Genomic DNA, 21,782 nt, shown 5'->3' on the forward strand with positions numbered 1-21,782 from the left:
ACTGCGTTTTAACAAGTTGCTCATAACTCTTATATGAGGAAATGGTTTTCAGTCAGTCTAAAATGGAATATAGTAAGTAAACCAGAGAAATATATTTTATTTCTCTACCCAAATCGATAAGAGTTCATTAATATCAGTGCATAGTCACAAGATTCTACCACATAAAGGTTATTCCATACCCAGGACTGATAGCCTCTTCTGGAACACTGATGGAATTTGGAATACAAGATTCCTGATAATCTTGCAAGCTTCGAGCATCCATTATGAGCAATTCGATGTTTTTGTCCATCATCATTGGAAACAGTTTCTCAGCAGTGATTGCTCCTTGAGATACAGAAGCTATTATATGCAAAAATATATTACAAAGAGAAACTGAAATCACTTGTGATCACATCTCACGGGAGAGGTCAAGACTCTTGTTTGCAAATAAATAAGACCATGGAATAATATAGTTTCAGGAAAAACTGAATTTGAACATTGAGGCCCATCTCCCATGTGAAATTCTGCCCCCAAAATCGTGAAGGTGGGACATCTGACATGAATATCTACAGCTCTTGGCTTCCATTGTAACAGTCAGTAGCTATTCTTTGATTTTATACAATATTTAAAAACCATAAGCTTAAAATGATCAATATTGTCACAGTAGTCTGCACTGGTTTATAGGTTGAAGGAGAATTCAAGAGAAGAATTTCACGTTTGTACAGCGTAGAGATGGAGCCTGGGGAAAAGGGTCCTTTTATTTAAATCAAAATTTTCTTACAAAAGTCTCTTAGAAACATGCCTTGAATATTTCACACCAGTTGTAGCTGGTGACTGTTTTTTTTTTTTTTGTCTTGTTTGACCATGCCACTGTTGGTTCAGTTTACATTTGAAATAACTACATTGTGAATTATTGTGTAATGATCAAAATTCAGTAATTCCTAAAAGCAACCACTACCAAATCACCTGATGACACATAAATTGAGGACAACTTTTATGAAAGTCATGGGGAAGTGAGCAGAGAAGTCATAAAAAAACCTCAGTGTCAAACGTAATTTTAACAAAAAAGCAGACTAGGGAGGCTCAACTGATATACTGAAGTGTCATAATTAACAAGTACATTGCTAAATTAAGATGGTGCACTAATTTTGATTTTAAAGAGAGGAAATCATAATGGGGGGGAGGCTATCAGAGAATCCAAAGCCACAAGGGATCACTGTGATTGTCTAGTCCTATTTGACCACGCCCTCCTTTTTTGTGTCTGTGGTTGTTTACGTCCCTCTCTCCCGTTACACAAGTTACATATATGGTCACGCAGCTATGAAGGCAGAGTGGAGGCTGCTGGCTGGCTGTGAAGGCAGTGCCGCCGCCAGCAGCACAGAAGTAAAGGTGGTAATACCATACCCTGCCATCCTTATGTCTCTGCTGTGGCGGCGGTGCTGCCTTTAGAGCTGGGCTCTCTCTCGGACAGTAGCCGCCGCTCCGCGCCTCCTCCCAAAGAAATTCCCCCAGTTTGAGAACCTCTGGTCTAGTCTGACCTTCTGCATAAAACAGGCCATAAAACTTCCCAAAAATAATGTCTGGAGACTGTCTTTTAGAAAAATATCCAATCACAATTTAAAAATGGCCAATAATGGAAAATCCACCATGTCCCTATGTAAGTTGTTCCAATGTTAGTAGTTACTCTCACTGTTTAACTGAATTGTATGAAGCTTTTTTCCTGTTAAACAATGAAGACTTTTCCAGTGAAACACTGCATCACTTACCACTCAATCTGTCAAATTGATCTTTTCTTTCCACTGAACACTTCTTCTCACCATTGATCTGTATTATTGTACAAAAGCGTTAGAAGTTGCTGTTTTTATTTTCTAATATAAAGTAACAAGTTCAGCACGTGACCTTGACTCGCAAAACATGAATATAACAGGAAGGTACCCATTAGAGGGAAATCTCTACAAAGATCTGCTGTCAGACGTCCAGAAGTCCCAAGAAAGAGGATGAGAGGGCACTTGTCCGTAACAGAGGGGAGCTCTGGAAGATGTAACACAGCCTAGGACTGCAGTGCTTGTTAGGTGGAGTTGCTGCTGGGTGATTTTTGGGGGAGGAAGGCAGGTGAGAGAAATGATGCATGACTCCCTGGGACACTACTTTTGCCCACTCCAATCACAGATCCCTGGCCCAACTGAATTTTGTCCATAGATTGCCAGCACCCTCTCAAACAAGAAGCATAAGATCTGCAACATGGAGGATCATTTCCATGCACAAAGCTAGGGATACAATTCCATTCACTGTGTTTAAATAACAATCTGACATACAATGATAAAGCAAAGGAATTCTTCATGAAAGCTTGTAATAGCTAGACAGAGCAGCAAAAACAATGTCCACTCATGCATTTATCCAGACTCTCTCTCTCTCTCTGCATATGCACAATGTGCCCAGCCATTTGATGGTGTCATCATCAGCCAGGTGGAGAGCCAGCCCTGCCTTTAAGAGGACTTAAAGGACAGAACACAGCTTTCACTTGAACTTGCTCAATTTTGTTACCACTAAACCTCATAGTACACGAAGGTACAAGTGTTGTATACTAATGAATAACAAATTTTAATTTAAGGAAAAAAATGGAGCTTTACAGAAGAATTGAAGTCTATTATTCTGTTGAGCTTTAAGAGTTCTGTGGGTTCTGCAGGTATCAAATATGTACACAAAGGTCTATGACAAAAATTATGTTGAATAAAAATTTATATCTTTCAAAAGTTTCATATTATGCCATAAAAAATATAAAGCCTTTTACCAAAAACGGTAGAAGTAAACTTAAAATGGTAAGGTTTAACTTTCTACAAGGTAAACAATCTAGTCATGGGTGCAACGTTACTAGTTAAATCAGTTTCTTCAATAAAATAAGTGACCTCGTATTAACAGTTGATTTAATGAAGTGTTCATTTAAACATCATGCATTTACAGATTTACTAGCATGTCTGTAAACATTCCCCTCCATTACCCTTTGGTTTTGTCCTTTGGAATCTATGGCATTTTCTGAAGCGTTTTTGGCTAAAGCCTTTCCATCATCTTTTACTTCTTGCTTTTTCTGTTGCTCTTCTTGTCTCTCTTTTTCTTCAAGCTTTTTCCGAACTTCAGCTTCCTCATATCTAGTAAGAAAAAGTCCAGTTTTAAAAAATATTTTAACTTGGGCTTCAAGTAGCTTTATGCAGTTTTTTCCCCAAATGTTTTAAATGTTGAGGTCTCACAACACTTATTCTTGACTTCCCAAATTCTTCCTATTTTCCTCAGTAGCTGCTTGATATTATTCCTCTCTGTGCTTTGCTGTGCAAGTGATGTCCTCTGCCCTTCTCACGGCTTACAATTTCTTTCCCTCCACCTCAGCTGTTTATGTAAAATACTTCTGCTCTGGCATCACTGAAAATGTTAAATTTCCCACCCTCTTCTGCATTTGTACAAAGTACAACTATATGTAAAGGTTTACTTATAAAATTTAAGTAATGTTGACACCAGAATGTATTAGTCATTCTCCCTGGGCACATTTTTGCTAAGAAAATCTAGTCTGGCATCTAATAAGTAACAGTATCACTAATAGCTAATTACTGTAAGAATAACTGAGCTTACAGTTTTCTATATTTTCTCAGCCAGAGAAGTCTTCAGCCTAGTCTTTATTCAGTATATTTTTAAGACTGACTGCATCAGAAAAATCACAACTAATTACGTGCATCAGGTACGTAAATAAGTGGACTGATTTTTTTTTCAACAGTTTTGAGCACCCAGCAGTCATTGTTCAAGAATTCAAACGCTGGAGTTCCAATAAAGTCAGTAAGAGTTACTGGATACTCAGGACTTCTGAAAAAAAAAATCAGGTCAGTTATTTAGGTGCCTGTTTTTTTAAGACATTTGGCCTACCCTATTTTTTTTTTTTTTTTTTAAAAAGAAGTTTTTTGCCTCTCATTGTAAAGATAGGTCTAGTATTGTAAACAAGGACTCATATGAATGACCATTTACCTTAATGAGATGTTAGCTAATTAGGAATACTTGGAAGTCATCAATTCAATCACTGGACTGTCCAAGTGAAATCAGGAACAGTCAATTAGTAAACTACATCACTGATGCCAAATGTACCTGTCTCATACTAGTTCACTATCAGTATAATGGACATTCCACAGGGATGAGGCTGCAAGTTTGCAATCTGATGTTTCCATGTAGTTTCTAGTTAGTGACACAAGCACTGATTTAGGAAGCATCCCTATTTGAGACAGCACATAAGCACACGCTTCAGTCCCCTTAACTTCAAGGGAGACTTAAGCATGCTTTTAAGTATTGAATCTCAGCAATACTGAAGGTCTAGCCATCACTTAAAAATATGAATACAATTTTTACAAAATGAATTAAGTCAAATTTTTCTACTGCTTCTATGATGTGCAAATTGGATTATCCCTATTGGAATTCTCTTACTTCAAGGCAAATAGTGTTTTACTACCTGAACCTCCCAGAGTTTTAAATTTGGTAACTAATTACTCTCCAGGAAAAAAATGTCAGAAAAATAGTAAAGTAAATTGGTTCATATACTCATTGTAAAGTGACTGTACAGGAGCCACTTTTTTCTTTGTAAGTATCTCTAAACATGTCAATACATATTTTAATTGCTCAAGTACACATTTGCACAATACACTTGAAACAATTAGCCATTGTATCAACCCTCACACTTTGTTCCTTTGAGACAGTCCATAAGCTACCAAAAAAGAATCTTTCAAAAACACTGCCTTTGAGCAAAAGTACAGCAGCAACTTCCCAGTAGAATATACTGGTATACGAATACCGGCAAAGTGCGCGTGGTATACACCTGGCCTTAATATGATCACGTGACAGGAAAGAACACTAGGGAAGGACTCGTGATAGAGTGACTAACAGCAATTATCGAGAGGTTCTCATTGGAGGCTCTGATTTGTGTATACATTAATGAAAAACAGCAGCTGACATTTGTTGATGTTGCACAAAGTTCTGTTTATTAAAAGTTAGAGAGAAACTAGGTAGATCTAAGTACATGGGTTTGAAGTGACTGGGATGAATGATGGCAAATGAAATCTAGTTTGAATAAAAGGCTCAATCAGAAAGTTTAATCTCTCTGGATTACAGGTATCAGCAACTACTGCAAACAATGTCAAAAAAAGGCAAAACTACAGCAGCAGATGCACAAATTTCAAATATTCAGCAATATTTACATATTGCTTTGTAAAAAATGTTGCACATACCTCAGTTTCAGACTGTCTGAGAGTCTTTCAGCTTCTTCAATAGCTTTTTTTATGTTTGTAGGTCCCAGTATAGAATGAAAGTAATCCTAAAACAACAACAAGGACCACCCCAGCATACAGTTAATACTGCACAATGTGCATACAGGATAGAATACTTCTGCAGACGCTACCAAGAACAACATTTAACACCTAGTTTACAGCACACTAAAGATTACCTACTGAAGGAAAAAAATTATCTAAAACTAAAAGTAATTTTATATTATTGCCATAGTTGCTCTGTAGATAAAGTGAGAGATTCTTCTCTTCAATGTTTTAAGAAAAATACCACACTATATATAAACAAGGCAAATATTCATAAGTATGTTAATATTTAATTGTAATAATGTTAACAAGCTCTGGTCACAAGTTTGGGAGAGACAAAAACATTTATCCACTTTTTAACTAAGGTTATCTTAATTAAAGGAATAAATAATAATCAATTTAGTTTTGTACCAGAAAAGCACTTTACCAGGAAAGATAGCAATGGGACTCACACTATTTAGATGTCCAGTAGATTATATACCGATGTAATTAGCAACGTGTACTGTATTTGAAAGTAATTAAGGCGGCTTACAATAACAGATTGCCTCACTTTTCAACATAAGCTACAAAAGTTTATTTAAATAAATATAATTCCTTTACTGAAATTACTGTTTCAGTAATGTACATCCATGTAATTCTTTCAACGACACCTAAAAACTTCAGCTGTAATGACCACTGATTCGAAGTACTTCTGTCAATATAAAAAATGCAGTCGGAAAGATATATACCTGTTGTTGCTTGAAATCAGGCCTTTTTTTAATAAGATTATATACAGTCACATATTTCATATATAGGACGTAGGCCTTTTCTTCATCTCTGTCCAATCTGCATTCCTCCGCTGCCTTGAAGATCTTAAGGGCACTCTGCACATAACTTGAAATGGGAGGAAAAGGGTCAATTAAAAAAAAACCACAATTGTTGACCTACCTTTCAAAAGAACAGTTAGTTTTGTAATGAACTCTTGACTTAAACGTTCACATTCTGTGCCCTTCGGCATCACAATCCAAGCTTATTGGTGAAAATAAATCACAGCTACTTTTTTCCCACTGAATTATATTTCTCTTTGCTATTATTGTTTGTTAGCGTGCTCATTTATTTTCAGTACGTTAATTATTCAGTAATAAATAAACTGGCAGTTTAAAACATTTCAAACAAGAACCCATCTACAGAGGGCCTGTTCGGAACCAGTTCTCTCTCGAATGCAGAGTGGACTGGTTCTCTATCTAAAGCACTAGTCCTATGAAAACATACAATGAAGTGCATGAAGATTCAGTCTACAAATTCCAAAGTTAGGCTGTTTCTATTCCCACGTGATGGCTGAATTTTTCAACTGATGTTAATAACTTGCATTTATATTGCTTGTTGTCTCGAAGAATCCTAATGCACTTTAAAAACTTTCACAGATCTCATGTTCACTTCACTGTTGAAACATTATCTCTTGGATGATCTCTCCATATTTAGTTTGACAATCCACAGCAACACTACACAGGACTGAGGGAAGCTACGTTGTCGAATTGAAACTGAAGAGGGAATTTAATATACACAACACAATTACCTGAGCTGGAATTTGGTCAGAAGTGCAGCATTGCTATTTAGTGAGTTAATTCTTACTTAGAAAACTGGTTTACATTATCACTATCTGCATATAAAAGTACTAAACACTGCATCACTTGTTACTTAGCTGTGGAATTTGAACAATCAATACAAAGCCAATTAAACAAGGAAATTCACATACTTTTTTGTACTGGTCTTCTCTGCTTTTATTTCTGTCTTCTTGTTAAGATCTTTCAGTGAAGTACAGAGGTACAGTTCCTTAGGTACAGAAGCCCCAGCAGGCATGTTAATGTATGGTTACTTATATCCCTTCAAGGATAGTATGGCTCTTTAAATGTCTCTAAATATTGATGTTTTTCTGAAAACAGAAGGGTAGGATATTATTGAACACATTCTGTTAATGTCCTCAAGTGATTTTTAAAATATAGGTTGTGACAGGGTTGGGCTGGATGGCCACAGGAGAGTGATAGAAGACAGATATATTAGCCCCAGGTTAAGCAGGTCCCTTTCCCCTGGGTAAGATAACAGGGACTATTCCAGAACACTCAGGAACTTTCTAGAACTAATTAAGGCAGGCAGGCTAATTACGACACCTGTAGCCAATTGGGAAGCTGCTAGAATTAATTAAGGCTAATCAGGACAGCTGGTTTAAAAAGGCTCTCACTCCAGTTAGTGAGGTACGTGCAAGGAGTGGAGAGTGAGAGGGTGTGCTGCTGGAGGACTGAGGAGTACAAATGCTATCTGGCATCAGGAGGAAGGTCCTTTGGTGAGGTTACAGAAGGTGTTGGGAGGAGGCCATGGGGAAGTAGCCCAAGGAGTTGTAGCTGTCAAACAGCTGTTACACAAAACACCATAGACAGCTGTGATCCACAGGGCCCTGGGCTGGAACCCAGAGTAGAGGGCGGGCCCGGGTTCCCCACATCCCCCCAACTCCCTATTTGATATAGGAGGAGTTGACTTGGACCGTGGATCCCACCAGAGGGGAAGGTCCCTGGCCTGTCCCCCAACCCACTAGGTGGACCAGCAGACACTGTGGGGATTGTTCTCCCTCCTTTTCCCCATGCTGGCCATTGATGAGGTTATCTGAGTGAATGGCAGATTCGACCCATGAAAGTGGCCAAACTGAGGGCTACTGTGAATCTCTGAGGCGAGCAAAATCTGTCAATAAGCGCAGGACCCACCAAGATAGAGGAGGAACTTTGTCACAAGGTTTTAACATGAAGCATAAAGAGTTTAAATGCAATAAGTCTATATGATTAATTAGCTTAACATACAGATTTGCTCAACTTCAAATGAAGAGCTCATTAGTAATAGAACCCTCTGGAAATTATGCAATAAAAAAAACCTAATTAAATGTAAAAGAACAGTTTTGAACTTAACTGAATCATTTGGCATATTTTGATTTATGAAACAGAACTGTAGTGCCTAATCTGTCAATTATAGAACTGGAAAGAATTGACAAAATTGTGTCACCGCTTTTTTTTTTTTTTTAAACGTATCTATATTATTTTCATAGTGTTAAGTGTAACCTGGTAAATAAAATGTTAATACCAAATTACACAGAAAATATTTTAAATTTAAACATTTTAATTTAAAAAACAGACAAATTGTCATGTACTACAGGAAGCTATCATACTTTTACATTTGTATCTGTAATAGCAGATTTGTTAATTTGTCTGGCATTGCCTTGAGCTTTTAATACTCAGCCAGAAGAGGAGGAACACTACCATAGAAGTTTAGGATCTAACCATTTAAATGTTAATTGCCTTTGAGTCCTGTTACTAGTCTTGTGTGTTAGCAATGCCAGACAGATTTTTTGAATTTTTGGATGAATATAAATAAATCCCGCAAAAAATGATGGAGTTATTAAAATATAATTCCAGGAACATAATCGGGAAGGGAGCAATCTGATGTCTCCATGGCACAACAGGAGGAGAGAGAAAGGAATTCTGAAATTTAGGAGAAGAAAAACTACTTTACATTAAAATGAATCTTCGCAGGATAAAGCCAGTATGTATATCAGAAAGAAATCTACCTTTTATGTATTCATAATCTTAAAAGCATAATTATTTATGACTTGTTTATGGCTGACCTCTGCACACAGACATTACCTAAGAAACGTGACCAGCAAAACACAGGTAGCAGAGAGCGCTCATGCCAAGAGAAGGTAAGCCTCAATAATCCATAAATTGGCAACATCTTTGCCACACCTCTCTAGGTATTAATAACTAGCTTAGACATAATTGCTTTTATGTTTTTCATATGGGAGATTCCTCCAGGCAGCCATCAGCATAACATCTGGGCGTCTTGCATGTGTCCACCTTATCCGGTATTAGTATATTACAGTAACTATTATTTGTTTTATTTTGAATTGAATCAGACTGTTCAATTTTGATGGAGAGAGAAAATACGAATCGATACTTTTTTTTTAAAAGGGTATCTTTTCTTTACTCAAGAAGAAGGGGGGGATGGGGACTTGATTTGCTAATTTAACCACAGAGAATACTGGTTCACAAGGGGCCAGTCTAAAAACTTGCCCTTACTTATTAATTTTTACTCCCAGACTAATGTATCAAGAAGAGAAAACCAGTTAGCCCTGTATAAGGAATAAACAAATCTCCTAAATTGCTCTGTGCTAAGTATTACAATTTAGAAGTAATTTTACATTCTTGCTTTTATCTCTTGATTTGATAATCTGACAGTCATCCGAAGCAACGTTTAAATGCATCTTTAATATAGTTAAGGGCGTACCTTAACACCTCAAGGTCTGACATCAGGAAGAAGCTTTGTTACTTATCTCTTCAAACTTGAAGCCATAATTTAGGAATGGCTACTGTCAAAATTGAGTAATAAGCCAGTTAAAAGCCTAACTTCTCTTGGTTATCATAACAATCACCCAATTTCTGTTGACCATGTGATATAAAGAGCTCTATGGCAGTTACCACACCTGGCTGTTTCATGGCCTATGTGAAATTAGTTGATGGTCTCAGCCCATATCCTAGTAGTCAGATGCTTATATCAGAAAACTAACAACGTTAAAAGCCCCAATTATAAATCTTAGCAGTGAGCCTAAGATTGCATGGGAAAGGAGAATGAACTATCCCCTCATTCTCAGATGGGAATAAATGGAAGACTTCAAATGCCTGTGTTCTCAAACAAGCACATTTCACTAACAACAAAAATTCACAGGGTTTAAAGCCAGAAAGATTAATTAAATCACCTAGTCTGAACTCCTGCATAGAGGTCAGGAAACTTCACCCACTTACCCTGGTTCTGAACAATTTGTGTTTGACTAAGTATAATTTGTATTGGCTAAAGCATAACTTCCACAAAGACATCCAGTTTTGATTTGAAGACATCAAAATTTAAGAATCCATCAAATGTACAGTTTAAGTGAAATACAGAATTAAGAACCTTCCCCTAAAAGGCATATGCAAAGATGCAGAGATATTCAATACTTTTAAAATACTGCTTTGAAAGGATGTGATAAGTTTGGATACCACACACACACACAAAAGTACTTCTTGCAAGGTAACAGCCTTTTCTGCATAGGGTGAAGCAAATTTTGGGTAATGCTGCAGTTACGTGAGAAGATTTCATTCTCTTTTTAATAAGATTTTCACATTACTTGTTCAATCCATCTTCAGAGGACAGGCTTTGCTGGCTTCTGTCTTTTTCTAAGGGCTGTAAATAAAGACTTCATTTCCCTGAAGCTTTAAGTCCTTTCTAAATATATCTTCAAGGTTCAATGTGTTACATAACTTTGCATCCAATGAAGTGAGCTGTAGCTCACGAAAGCTTATGCTCAAATAAACTGGTTAGTCTCTAAGGTGCCACAAGTACTCCATAACTTGTTCTCTGAAACGCTTAGCAGTAGCAGGTAACTGAGTATTATAACTTTAAGTGTGTATTCTGACACTGGTATGAAAACGACCCTAGTCTAGAAAAACAACAATATGGAAAACAGACAATTATTTTGTAAAATGGGAAAGATGCTAATATCTCCCAAAAATAGTTCTATTTGGTCCAAAATTACTCTAAAGATTTTTTTTTTAAAATGAGAAAATAAGGTAAGTAGCAGTCTAGCCACTTATTCATATGTACAATTTCTCAGTAGTGAAGCGAATGTCTTCCCAGATTTTACTATTCTTCTGCTATGGTTATGAGCCTCAAGATCATGCCATGTACACACAGTGCTAGATTTAGTTTTCTTTTCCTATCAGAAATGTTTCTTCACTCCCTTTATCTTTTTTCAAGATTTTTCTAAGGGTATGTCTACACTACAAAATTAGGTCGATATTATAGAAGTTGATTTTTAGAAATTGATTTTAGAAATAGTATGTCCACAATAAGCGCATTAAGTCGGCGGACTGCGTCCTCACTACTGTGGCTAGCATCGACTTACGGAGCGGTGCACTGTAGGTAGCTATCCCACAGTTCCCGCAGACTCCGCGGCCCATTGGAATTCTGGGTTAAGCTCCCCAATGCCTGATAGGCCAAAAACATTGTCATGGGTGGTTTTAGGGACATGTCATCAGTCGCCCCTCCTTCCGTGAAAGTAACGGCAGACAATCATTTTGCGCCTTTTTTCCTGTGTGGACGCCATACTGCTTTCAGCAGACAGTGCAGTAGGACTGCTAACTGTCATCATCCACCGCTTCCGCTGCAACTCTGCTCTGCTGCTATGGTCTCAATAGCGAATTTCTCCATGTTGTCTGTCATGGGCTCCCAGGTACGCGTGTTCTTCCTCAGGAAATGTGCGCGGTGCTAACCGTTGTCCTCCACCGCTTCCACTGCAACTCTGCTCTCATGAATCCACCTCGCAGGTCCTCTCGTCGTTCTCTATAATATCTATCCTCAGGGCATCAGTCGTCAGCCACTGCTTCCTCTGCAACTCTGCTCTCCTGCAGACGCCATACCATGGAGCCCGCTCAGATCACTGTGGCAGTTATGAGCATGGTAAACACCTCGTGCATTATCCTGCAGTATGTGCAGAACCAGAACATGCAAAAGCAGGTGAGGAGGCGATGGCAGCGCGGTGACGAGAGTGATGAGGACATGGAAGCAGACTTCTCTTAAACTACGGGCCCCGGCAATTTGGACATCCTGGTGGCAATGGGGCAGGCTCATGCCATGGAATGCTGATTCTGGGCCCGGGAAACAAGCACAGACTGGTGTGACCGCATAGTGTTGCAGGTGTGGGATAATTCCCAGTGGCTACAAAACCTTCGCATGCACAAGGGCACTTTCATGGAACTTTGAGACTTGATTTCCCCTGCCCTGAAGTGCAAGAATACCAAGATGAGAGCAGCTCTCACAGTTCACAAGCGAGTGGCGATAGCCCTCTGGAAGCTTGTAACACTAGACAGCTACCGGTCAGTCGGGAATCAATTTAGAGTGGGCAATTCTACTGTGGGGGTTGCTGTGATCCAAGTAGCCAATGCAATCACTGAGCTGCTGCTATCAAGGGTAGTGACTCTGGGAAATGTGCAAGTCATAGTGGATGGCTTTGCTGCAATGGCACTCCCTAACTGTGGTGGGGCGATAGAAGGACGCACAGCTCTATCTTGGGACCGGACCACCATGGCAGCCAGTACATAAACCGCAAGGGGTACTTTTCAATGGTGCTGCAAGCACTGGTGGATCACAAGGGACATTTCACCAGCATCAATGTGGGATGGCCAGGAAAGGTACAAGACACACACATCTTCAGGAACTCTGGTCTGTTTGAACAGCTGCAGGAAGGGACTTTATTCCCAGACCAGAAAATAACTGTTGGGGATGTTGAAATGCCTATAGTTATCCTTGGGGACCCAGCCTACCCCTTAATGCAATGGCTCATGAAGCCATACACAGGCAGCCTGGACAGTAGTAAAGAGCTGTTCAACTATAGGCTGAGCAAGTGCAGAATGGTGGTAGAGTGTGCATCTGGATGTTTAAAAGCGCGCTCACGCAGTTTACTCACTTGGTTAGACCTCAGCGAAACCAATATTCCCATTGTGATTGCTGCTTGCTGTGTGCTCCACAATATCTGTGAGACAAGGGGGAGACGTTTATGGTGGGGTGAGAGGTTGACACAAATCTCTTGGCCACTGATTATGCGCAGGCAGACACCAGGGCGATTAGAAGTGCACAGCAGGGCGTGCTGCGCATCAGAGACGCTTTGGAAACCAGTTTCATGACTGGCCAGGCTATGGTGTGACAGTTCTGTTTGTTTCTCCTTGATCAAAACCCGCCCTCTTGGTTCACTCTACTTCCTTGTAAGACAACCGCCCTCCCCACTTCGATCACCACTTGCAGAGGCAATAAAGTCATTGTTGTTTCAGAATCATGCATTCTTTATTAATTCAATCACACAAATAGGGGGATAACTGCCAAGGTAGCCCGGGAGGGGTGGAGGAGGAGGGAAGCACCGGGTGAGGTGGTGAATAAGGGGAGGAGGGAAGGACAAGACCACACTGCACTTCAAAACTTATTGAATGCCAGCCTTCTGTTGCTTGGACAGTCCTCTGGGGTGGAGTGTTGGGTGCCTGGAGGCCAGCCCCCCACGTTCTTGGGCGTCTGGGTGAGGAGGCTATGGAACTTGGGGAGGAGGGTGGGCGGTTACACAGTGGCTGCAGCGGCAGTCTGTACTCCTGCTGCCTTTCCTGCAGCTCCACCAGACACCAGAGCATATCAGTTTGATCCCCCAGTAGCCTCAGCATTGCATCCTGCCTCCTCTCATCACGTTGCCACCACCTCTCCTCGTGCTCCCGCAACCTCTCATCTTGCTCGTCCCTCCTGTCCTCACATTCATTTTCTGCTTTCCTGGACTCTGACATTGTTTGCCTCCACGCATTCTGCTAAGCTCTTTCAGTGCGGGAGGATTGCGTGAGCTCAGAGAACATTTCATTGTGAGTGCAGGTTTTTTTTCGCCGCCTTAACTGCGCTAGCCTCTGGGACGGAGCTGATTGCGGGAGCATTGAAACATTTGCAGCTGCGGGAGGAAAAAAAGGGAGAGTAGTATTTAAAAAGACACATTTTAGAGAACAATGGGTAGACTCTTTCAAGGTGAACCAAGCTGTTAACGTTACATAGCGCTTCTGAATGTCCCCTTAATAACATCCCTGGTGGATTTCCACTCCATCCCCAGACACATTAACAGACTTTTCCAGTAGCTATACTGGCTGCAAACGCATCCCAGATCTTCAGGGCAAATTAATCATTCAACCCGCTTGCTTTTAAACCATGTATTATATTTACAAAGGTACACTCACCAGAGGTGCCTTCTCCGGCTTCCCCAAAATCCTCGTCCCTGTTGCATGAGACTCCCCCCTTGCAGGTGTCCACGGACAGGGGTGGGGTAGTTGTAGAGGCACCCCCTAGAATTGCATGCAGCTCATCATAGAAGCGGCATGTCTGGGGCTCTGACCCAGAGCGGCCGTTTGCATCTTTGGTAGGCTTGCCTGAGCTCCTTAATTTTCACGCGGCACTGCTGCGGGTCCCTATTATAGCCGCTGTGCATCATGCCCTTGGAGATTTTTTCAAATATACTGGCATTTCGTCTTTTGGAACGGAGTTCTGATAGCACAGATTTGTCTCCCCATACAGCGATCAGATCCAGTACCTCCCATTCGGCCCATGCTGGAGCTCTTTTGCGATTCTGGGACTGCATGGTCACCTCTGCTGATGAGCTCGCCACGCTGGCCAAACAGGAAATGAAATTCAAAAGTTCCTGGTGCTTTTCCTGTGTACCTTTTCCTGTGTACCTGGCTAGTACATCTGAGTTGAAAGTGATGTCCAGAGCGGTCACAATGGAGCACTCTGGATAGCTCCCGGAGGCCAATACCATTGAATTGCATTCACACTACCCCAAATTCGACCAGGCGATGTCGATTACAGCACTAATCCCCTTGTCAGGGAGGAGTATAGAAATCGATTTTAAGAGCCATTTAAGTCAACAAAAATGGCTTCATCGTGTGGACGGGTGTAGGGTTAAATTGATCTAATGCTGCTAAATTCGACCTAAACTCGTAGTTAAGGGTAAATTAGTTGCCAAACACTTAACGGTTTTGACTATCTCTACATGGGGCACTGGTTTAAGACTGGTGCTCCAGATGCTACGGCACTAAATATAAAATTAATAAGGAAAGAATGTAGGAGTACTGTAATTTTCTTTTTGAAAAGAAATCAACAGATTACTTATTACACTTTTGCTATCAGACACAATCATGATAAACATTTGGCTTTATTGTGGATTTCATAAATTCATCTAAGATTTCTACTGTAATTTCTAACTTAGCTTTGCAATAAATGCAATACTCAACCCTAAGTATGTAACTGTGACTGACACCTTCATAATTTTCTGGACCAATGGTTCCCAAACTATAGTCTATGGATTACTCGTGGTCAAAGTAGTATTCTATGGTGGTCTCCAGAGAGGTGGCCAGTCACAGAGTGCTGATTCTGGGGGCCCCCATTTTTTAAGCTGCTAAAGCATATTAAAAGAAGCTAAAATACCTTAGTTTTCTAAAATTGCTCTTCTTAACATAGAAATATTATTTGATTGGCAGTGGGCAGGGAAGTGCTCCATGCAATTGACTGGGAAAGAGGGTGGCCCACCATGAAAGCTTGAAAACTCCCGACCTAGACTATTTTATAAAATGTGGCTTGAATTTCTCCGTGAAGTTGTGTTTTCCTTAAGAATCAGAATTCTAAATGAATATGAATCTACATTACTAGTGCAGTAGGAGTCTGAATGAGATGAATCAAAGTCATTGGAAGTGGTGAGACACTTATACAGTGGGTCGGATAACACAGCTCATACAGGGTCGGATAATACAGCTTTTACTATATTCTGTAGTCAAGTCACCCCTTAACCTTCTCTTTGTTAAACTAAATAGACTGAGCTCTTTGAGTCTATCACTATAAAACATGTTTTCTAATCCTCTAATCAGCCCAGTGGCTCTTTTCTGAACCCTCTGACTTATCAACATCCTTCTAAATTTGTGGGCACCAGAACTGAACTCCAGCAGTATTCCAGCAGTGATTGCACCAGTGCCAAATACAGACGTAAAATAACCTCTCTACTCCTACTCAAGATTCCTGTTTATGCATCCCAGGATTGCATAATGATTAGGACCTTTTTTGGCCACAGCGTCACACTGGGAACTCATGTTCAGCTAATTAACCACCTCAACTCCTAAATCTTTTTCAGAATCACTGCTTTCTGGGATAGTCCACCATCCTGTAAGTATGGGCTACATTCTTTGTTCCTAGATATATATATTTAGCCATATTAAAATACATATTGTTTGCTTGCACTCAGTTTACCAAGCAATCCAGATTGCTCTGAATCCATCACCTGTCCTCTTCATTATTTACCACTCCCGCAATTTGTGTCATTTACGTACTTTATTAGTGATGATTTTATGTTTTCTTCCAGAGTATTGATTAAAATGTTAAATAGTGCAGGGCCAAGAACCAATCCCTGCAGGAATCCCTGGAAACATACCCACTAGATGATGATTCCCTGTTTACAGTTACACTGAGACGTATCAATTAGTCAGTTTTTAATTCATTTAATGTGTGCAATGTTAATTTTATATTCTAGATTTTTATTTAAAATGTCATGCTGTACCAAGTCAAATGTCTTGTAGAAGTCTAAGAATATTACATCAACAGTACTACCACTCTAAAGTTTTGCAGGCATAGTTATGTCGGTAAGGGGTGTGACTTTTATTTGTCAACAGAGATATGATAAAAGTATAAGCGATAGCAGCATAAACACTCTAATACCAATAATCTGCATCTACACTAGAAGGCTTTTGCTGATTTAACTACGCCGATATAGTTAAACCAGCAAAACCCTCTGAATGTAGACTAGACTTAAATCAATGAAGTGTCTTCCTGAGTCTGCAGACAGCATGAAACAATAGATCTAAGGGCTGTAAACTACTCTACTTATTATAAGTGTTAACACTGAAGAAAAACAAGTGTCCATATCAACTATTTAATTGCTTGTCATCTTAATCAGTTATCCAATTAGTGTTTGTTTATCCCACCCCACACCAATGTCATACCCAGTGCCAAGAGCCTACCTAGGCCCCAGTCCTGCATAGATTTACACATGTACCTAACTTTACTACCATGAGTAGTTCCAATGATTTCAAAGGGATTATTCCCAGCAGTAAAGTTAAACATGTGAATGTCTTTTAGGATTGGGCCTCTACTTGCTAAAACTTCCCTCTTTCAACTTTGACAATGCAGTTCTGCGTTGTTGTTACTGCAGCATATTGAAAATTTAGGGGCAGAGTAAAACTGAATTTAAAATAATATATACAGGAGCTGTATTGATCCTTTTTTAATATTTAATGCAAGTAACACTCCCTTTTTAAAAAATATTTACCTGAGCTACTGTCACCTGAATACTGCAAAAACTAGGGGGCTAGTTAACTGGGAAAGACATGGGACTTCTTTGTAAACAAACATTTTCACAGAATACCGTTTTCACTTCATTTTGTAAATAGCATTTAATCTGTTATGATCAGGAAACAGAATTTTGATTTAACCAGGTGACTTAAAGTCCACTAAAACTAAAAGGCCAGATCCTATCCTTGGCTTCAATGGTAAAGGCCAAGCATGGCTGAGACACCCTCTAGAAACTCTACAAGGTTCACTTCACTGATGTTCCCCAAAAGTTCCTTTCAATGAGACAGGGAGCGATACTCAGCATCCAAGGAGGACGTTGGCCTCCATTTGGCAGATGTCAGAACATCTGCTAGACCAGGGGTGGGCAAAGTACGGCCCGGGGGCCACATCCAGCTCTTCAGACATTTTAATCCAGCCCTTGAGCTCCTACTGGGGAGTGGGGTCCAGGGTTTGCCCCACTCTGACACTCCAGCCGGGGGCCCACCCCTGTGCTAGACTGACTAGCTCCTACAAGATTCCTCTATTGTAGCACAACATCCCCAGAAGTTATGCTGTCTTAGCCATCCCTGCTCTACCAGTGCCAATTCCCCTAGAGGTGGACAGTGCAGTTCAAAAGCAATTTGCTAATAAAAGCATTTTTACTTGATTTTTCAAACAGATGTTAGCATCTAAAAATTTAAGTGAAATCTCCACTAGGTCAGGAGGAGAGCATGCTGGGCAGAGTGGCTGTTAGGCCCCAACACAGCAGAGACCTGAGTGCCTGGAGTTGCTCTGCTCTTATGAAGGTGAGGGCATGCCCATTTCCTCTTCTGCCTCTTTACTCTCTTGCTCCCCTCCACAACCCAAAGCACAAAGGATCTTAGAATCATTTGTCTCGGTTTTTCACACATCCACAAAGTAGACACTTTTTAAAGAAAGGAATGTGAGATTGCAAAACCACAAACACCAGCAAGACAACTCAGGAACCAGTGCAATATTTGAATCCACTTTTAGTTTTTTTTTTTTTTTGGACTACTTTAGGTTGATTATGAATTTTTAGAACTTTCAGTAAAAATGGCTCTCAAGTCATTATATTTTATTTATTTACTTACTAATTTGGAGATGGAGCATTACACTGGACTCCAATTCCACACCTGAGGATTGTTAATCTAGATCTTGATCCCAAGAGGTACTGAGATCCAAGGAATGGATGTCCATGGGAGATACAGGTACTTAGTACATCCCAAGATCAGGCCCTTCACCTCAAAACCTCAAGAAAATTTGCTTAGGTATTACTAACAGAAATATTTAAAGCATAACTGGGCAACTCTGCACTGACAGAGTTAGGAGGATAGGGTCTGTACTCACCGCCGAGGGGACTCACTGCCTCAGGCTGCCGGCCCAGGGCAGGCCCATTTCCAAGCAGTAGCGCTGAGGAGACCCTATGTGGCCATAGTTGCTGAGGCGGAACTCGCGTGGACTCCTCCTACCCCAACCCCAAACTCTAGACTAGATAACCTACATGTAAAAGATCTTTTACCTAGCTAATTAACATGATTGTATTTACAGAGGATATGAGTAAGCAGTGACTATAATAACCAGTGGAAATAATGGAATATGCTACTTGCAACATGACTCCCTCTGTGCTGTCTTTTTGACCTAGATTGACATGCCAAGTATTGCACACTTGGCATGTCTTGTTTTGTTAGAATCAGATTTGTGAATCTACTCCTAAAATTTTCAAGATTAATGTTTTACAGTTCTAGGGACAGTCACGCAATCACACAGATTCCAATGGAACTCCACATGGGTATATGGTCCTTCAGTGCAAAGTCCCACTGATCCCCATGAAAAGACTTCAGATTGCAGGGTCAGGGCTCATACATATCAACTGTTCAAAAGCACTCTAGCACTTTTGAGGAAGCCCTTTACTTGACTGCTAGATTAATATATGTTGTCAGGTAGTTTAGGCCAGAAAGTTAGATTTGTGTATACAACAATGGTTTACAAAACCAAACTACTAAAAAAGTTAGTGACTCTAAAAATTTTTTAAAAAAAGGTCAGTGAAAAGTAATTCAATCCAAACAAGTTACTGTAGAAATAAGGGAACCAGAAAGTGAAACTGGTTAACTTGTATATTTATCCAAATTGCGTGATATGCCAAAAATAAATAAATAGAATAAGTGGTAGAAACGTAAACTTTTTTTTTAAGTTGTTTTGGTTTTTAATCACTGAAGTGGTAATACAAGGCCACTTTAATTTTTGGTTTTTAACCAGTTTCCTTTTGATATAGTTGTGGGCACCCTAAGCCCACCAGAATAGACACCACTCCATGACAGCTCCCAAAACTATGAATCTGCATACTTCACCCAGCATGAAACATTCATAATGCTTGTTAAACTATCAAAATAAAATCACAGCTTGTTTCCACAGTACACTTCACCTGAAGCTGTTACAGTGCTTTACAGATATTAAGCCACCTGAGAAGGTGCCTACAGCCATTTCCATTTTACCTACTAGTAAACTGAGGCTGAAGAGGATAAGTGACAAGGTCACACAAGCAAGTTACCGGCAGTCAGTAACAGGACCCCCCCCCCCCCCCAAGCCCTGGATACCAGTGTCCCGCTCTAACCAATACCCCCACCACCCCATCCTGTCCTGCAGAGCCTCCAGCCATTCTCTCCTCCTGTTCCCCGACCAGCCCCACTGTCCCCCATCCACCCACACCGAGCCCCTCTCCCTCACCAGCCCGCACGACTGTCCCGGGCAGCCCCCGACCTCGGATCGCCTCAGGCGTCCGGGTACGGGATGGGCTGCCCCCCAGCCAGGACCTGCCCCCCGGCTGCTGAGAAGGGAGCCCCGCCAGCCGTCACAGCCGAGCCCGAGCGGCTCTACGGCCGGAGGAAGAGGCCGTCTCCCATCCCGGCCTCTCACTCTCTTTCTGCCCTCGAGCCCGGCGGCCAGGCCCAGGCGGCCGGCCGGATCCGTACTCACCGCTGAGGAGACTCGCTGCCTCAGGCTGCCGGCCCGGGACAGGCCCATGTCCGAGCAGTAGCGCTGAGGAGACTTTACGCGGCCATAACTGCTGAGGCGGAACTCGGGTGGGCTCCTCCCACGCCGCCCCCAAGCTCCCCCTGCGAGGGCGGGCGCTCTCCCGCAGCCTAGCCAGGGCACGTCCCCCTGGGCCGGGTAGACACTGCCGGGCTAAGGTGGGGGCACGTGAACCAGCCAGGTACCGGCGTCGGGACCCTGGGATGCGAACCTAGGCCGTGTGCGAAGGAGCGTGCGCTGATCTGGAGAGCTGGAGTCAGGAGGCCTGGGCTCTGCGCAAGGCTGTGGGAAGGCGTGTGGCGGAGTGAGTCAGGCTCTAGCCCAATGATCCGGGCCTTGTAGCAGGCTGTAGGCAGAAGCGTGGTCAGAACTGGGCACTAGGACTCAGGATTCCAGCCTTGGGGGTGTGTGTGTGTGTATGTTTACACTGCACACTAAGTTGTCCATGACTCAGGTTTGAGCACAAAGCCCCCTTCTGTCCATACACAAATCAGTCCAGCTTGACTTAGGAAGCCCTCAGGATCCACCAAGGACCCTGCTAGAGGAGTGTGTCAGAGCCTGAGTCCAACTGTGACTCAAGTCTGAACCTTGTCATTTTTCAGTGTGGACACAGGTCAAGCCATAGACTTGAGTCAGAAGGTCTGTGTAGTACAATATGGACGTGTTAGCACAGCTGTGAGACCCAGGTCTAGCAATTGTAAACCCTTTGCAATGCACTGTGGACACACGAACATTGTCTTGTAAACACCAAGTTCACAAGCCCAGGTCACGCAGACATGGGCATAATGTGCAGTGTAGACATATAGAGGGAGTTCGGTCAGAGCTGGGCACTAGGAGTCAGGATACTTTGACTGTATTGCCAACTTGGACTTCTGAATTACAGTGAATTACATCACTCCTTGTGTGAGCTTTTATATATGCAACAATTTTGTTTCACGCCTGCTGCCCTAGCACAGCTGCCTAAGCCTGCTCATGCTTGTGGTCTGTCACTGATGCTGCAATGGGTGGGGGGAGGGAGAAATCAGTAGACCACCTCAAGAAAAGTCAGCTACCACAAATTGGATTCTTTGGGCTAGCTTTTCATCCATGAGGATACATTTAGTGCAATTGAGAAGGCGTGGGGGCAAAGGTCGTTTTATGCCTTATGCCACCTTTGTACTCTCTAATTTGGTTGGCAATCCAGGATTGCTAGAGCACTCTGGTCACCATTCAGGGGTTCCCCTTCAAAGGGGGAATCCCCTGGTAGCTATTTCACCTGGTTTGCCAGCTGCTTATGTCCCCAGAGCAAAATAGCTAAAAGACAGTGCTTTAAAATGTACCATTTTTCTGGGACATCCAGCATTTCAGCTGAATTGAAGTGGGCCACCTGTTCTGCAGTGACAAATCAGGCAATTGTGGGTGTAGAGGTAAGGAGAGGAAACCCCCCAATCACAACACCCTTTACCATAGGGGAAGATGCATTGATCTTAGAGC

At 41.5% G+C, this 21,782-nt stretch overlaps 1 protein-coding gene across 16 annotated transcripts in view; it reads right to left on the bottom strand.

The window, feature by feature from the left end:
* The window catches only part of USP8 (ubiquitin specific peptidase 8), a 45,257-nt gene that overhangs the window by 16,982 nt on the left and 6,493 nt on the right, over positions 1–21,782 (bottom strand). For 4 of the 16 annotated variants that reach the window (XM_043523975.1, XM_043523969.1, XM_007066819.4 and 1 more), the window contains exons 1-7: positions 20,253–20,666; positions 7,051–7,227; positions 6,044–6,188; positions 5,235–5,320; positions 2,978–3,125; positions 1,746–1,803; positions 180–339 (exon numbers count right to left, since the gene is read on the bottom strand). In XM_043523975.1, the coding sequence (XP_043379910.1) occupies positions 180–339; positions 1,746–1,803; positions 2,978–3,125; positions 5,235–5,320; positions 6,044–6,188; positions 7,051–7,154 (701 nt within the window). In that variant the 5' untranslated portion in view covers positions 7,155–7,227; positions 20,253–20,666. Of the gene's footprint in view, positions 1–179; positions 340–1,745; positions 1,804–2,977; positions 3,126–5,234; positions 5,321–6,043; positions 6,189–7,050; positions 7,228–10,135; positions 11,850–12,834; positions 12,901–20,252; positions 20,667–21,782 lie in introns of those variants that run through there. The other 12 variants (XM_043523976.1, XM_043523971.1, XM_037910964.2 and 9 more) reach the window with 7 other exon arrangements.

This window comes from Chelonia mydas, chromosome 10 (genome assembly GCF_015237465.2).
Source record: "Chelonia mydas isolate rCheMyd1 chromosome 10, rCheMyd1.pri.v2, whole genome shotgun sequence".
NCBI lineage: Eukaryota > Metazoa > Chordata > Testudines > Cheloniidae > Chelonia > Chelonia mydas.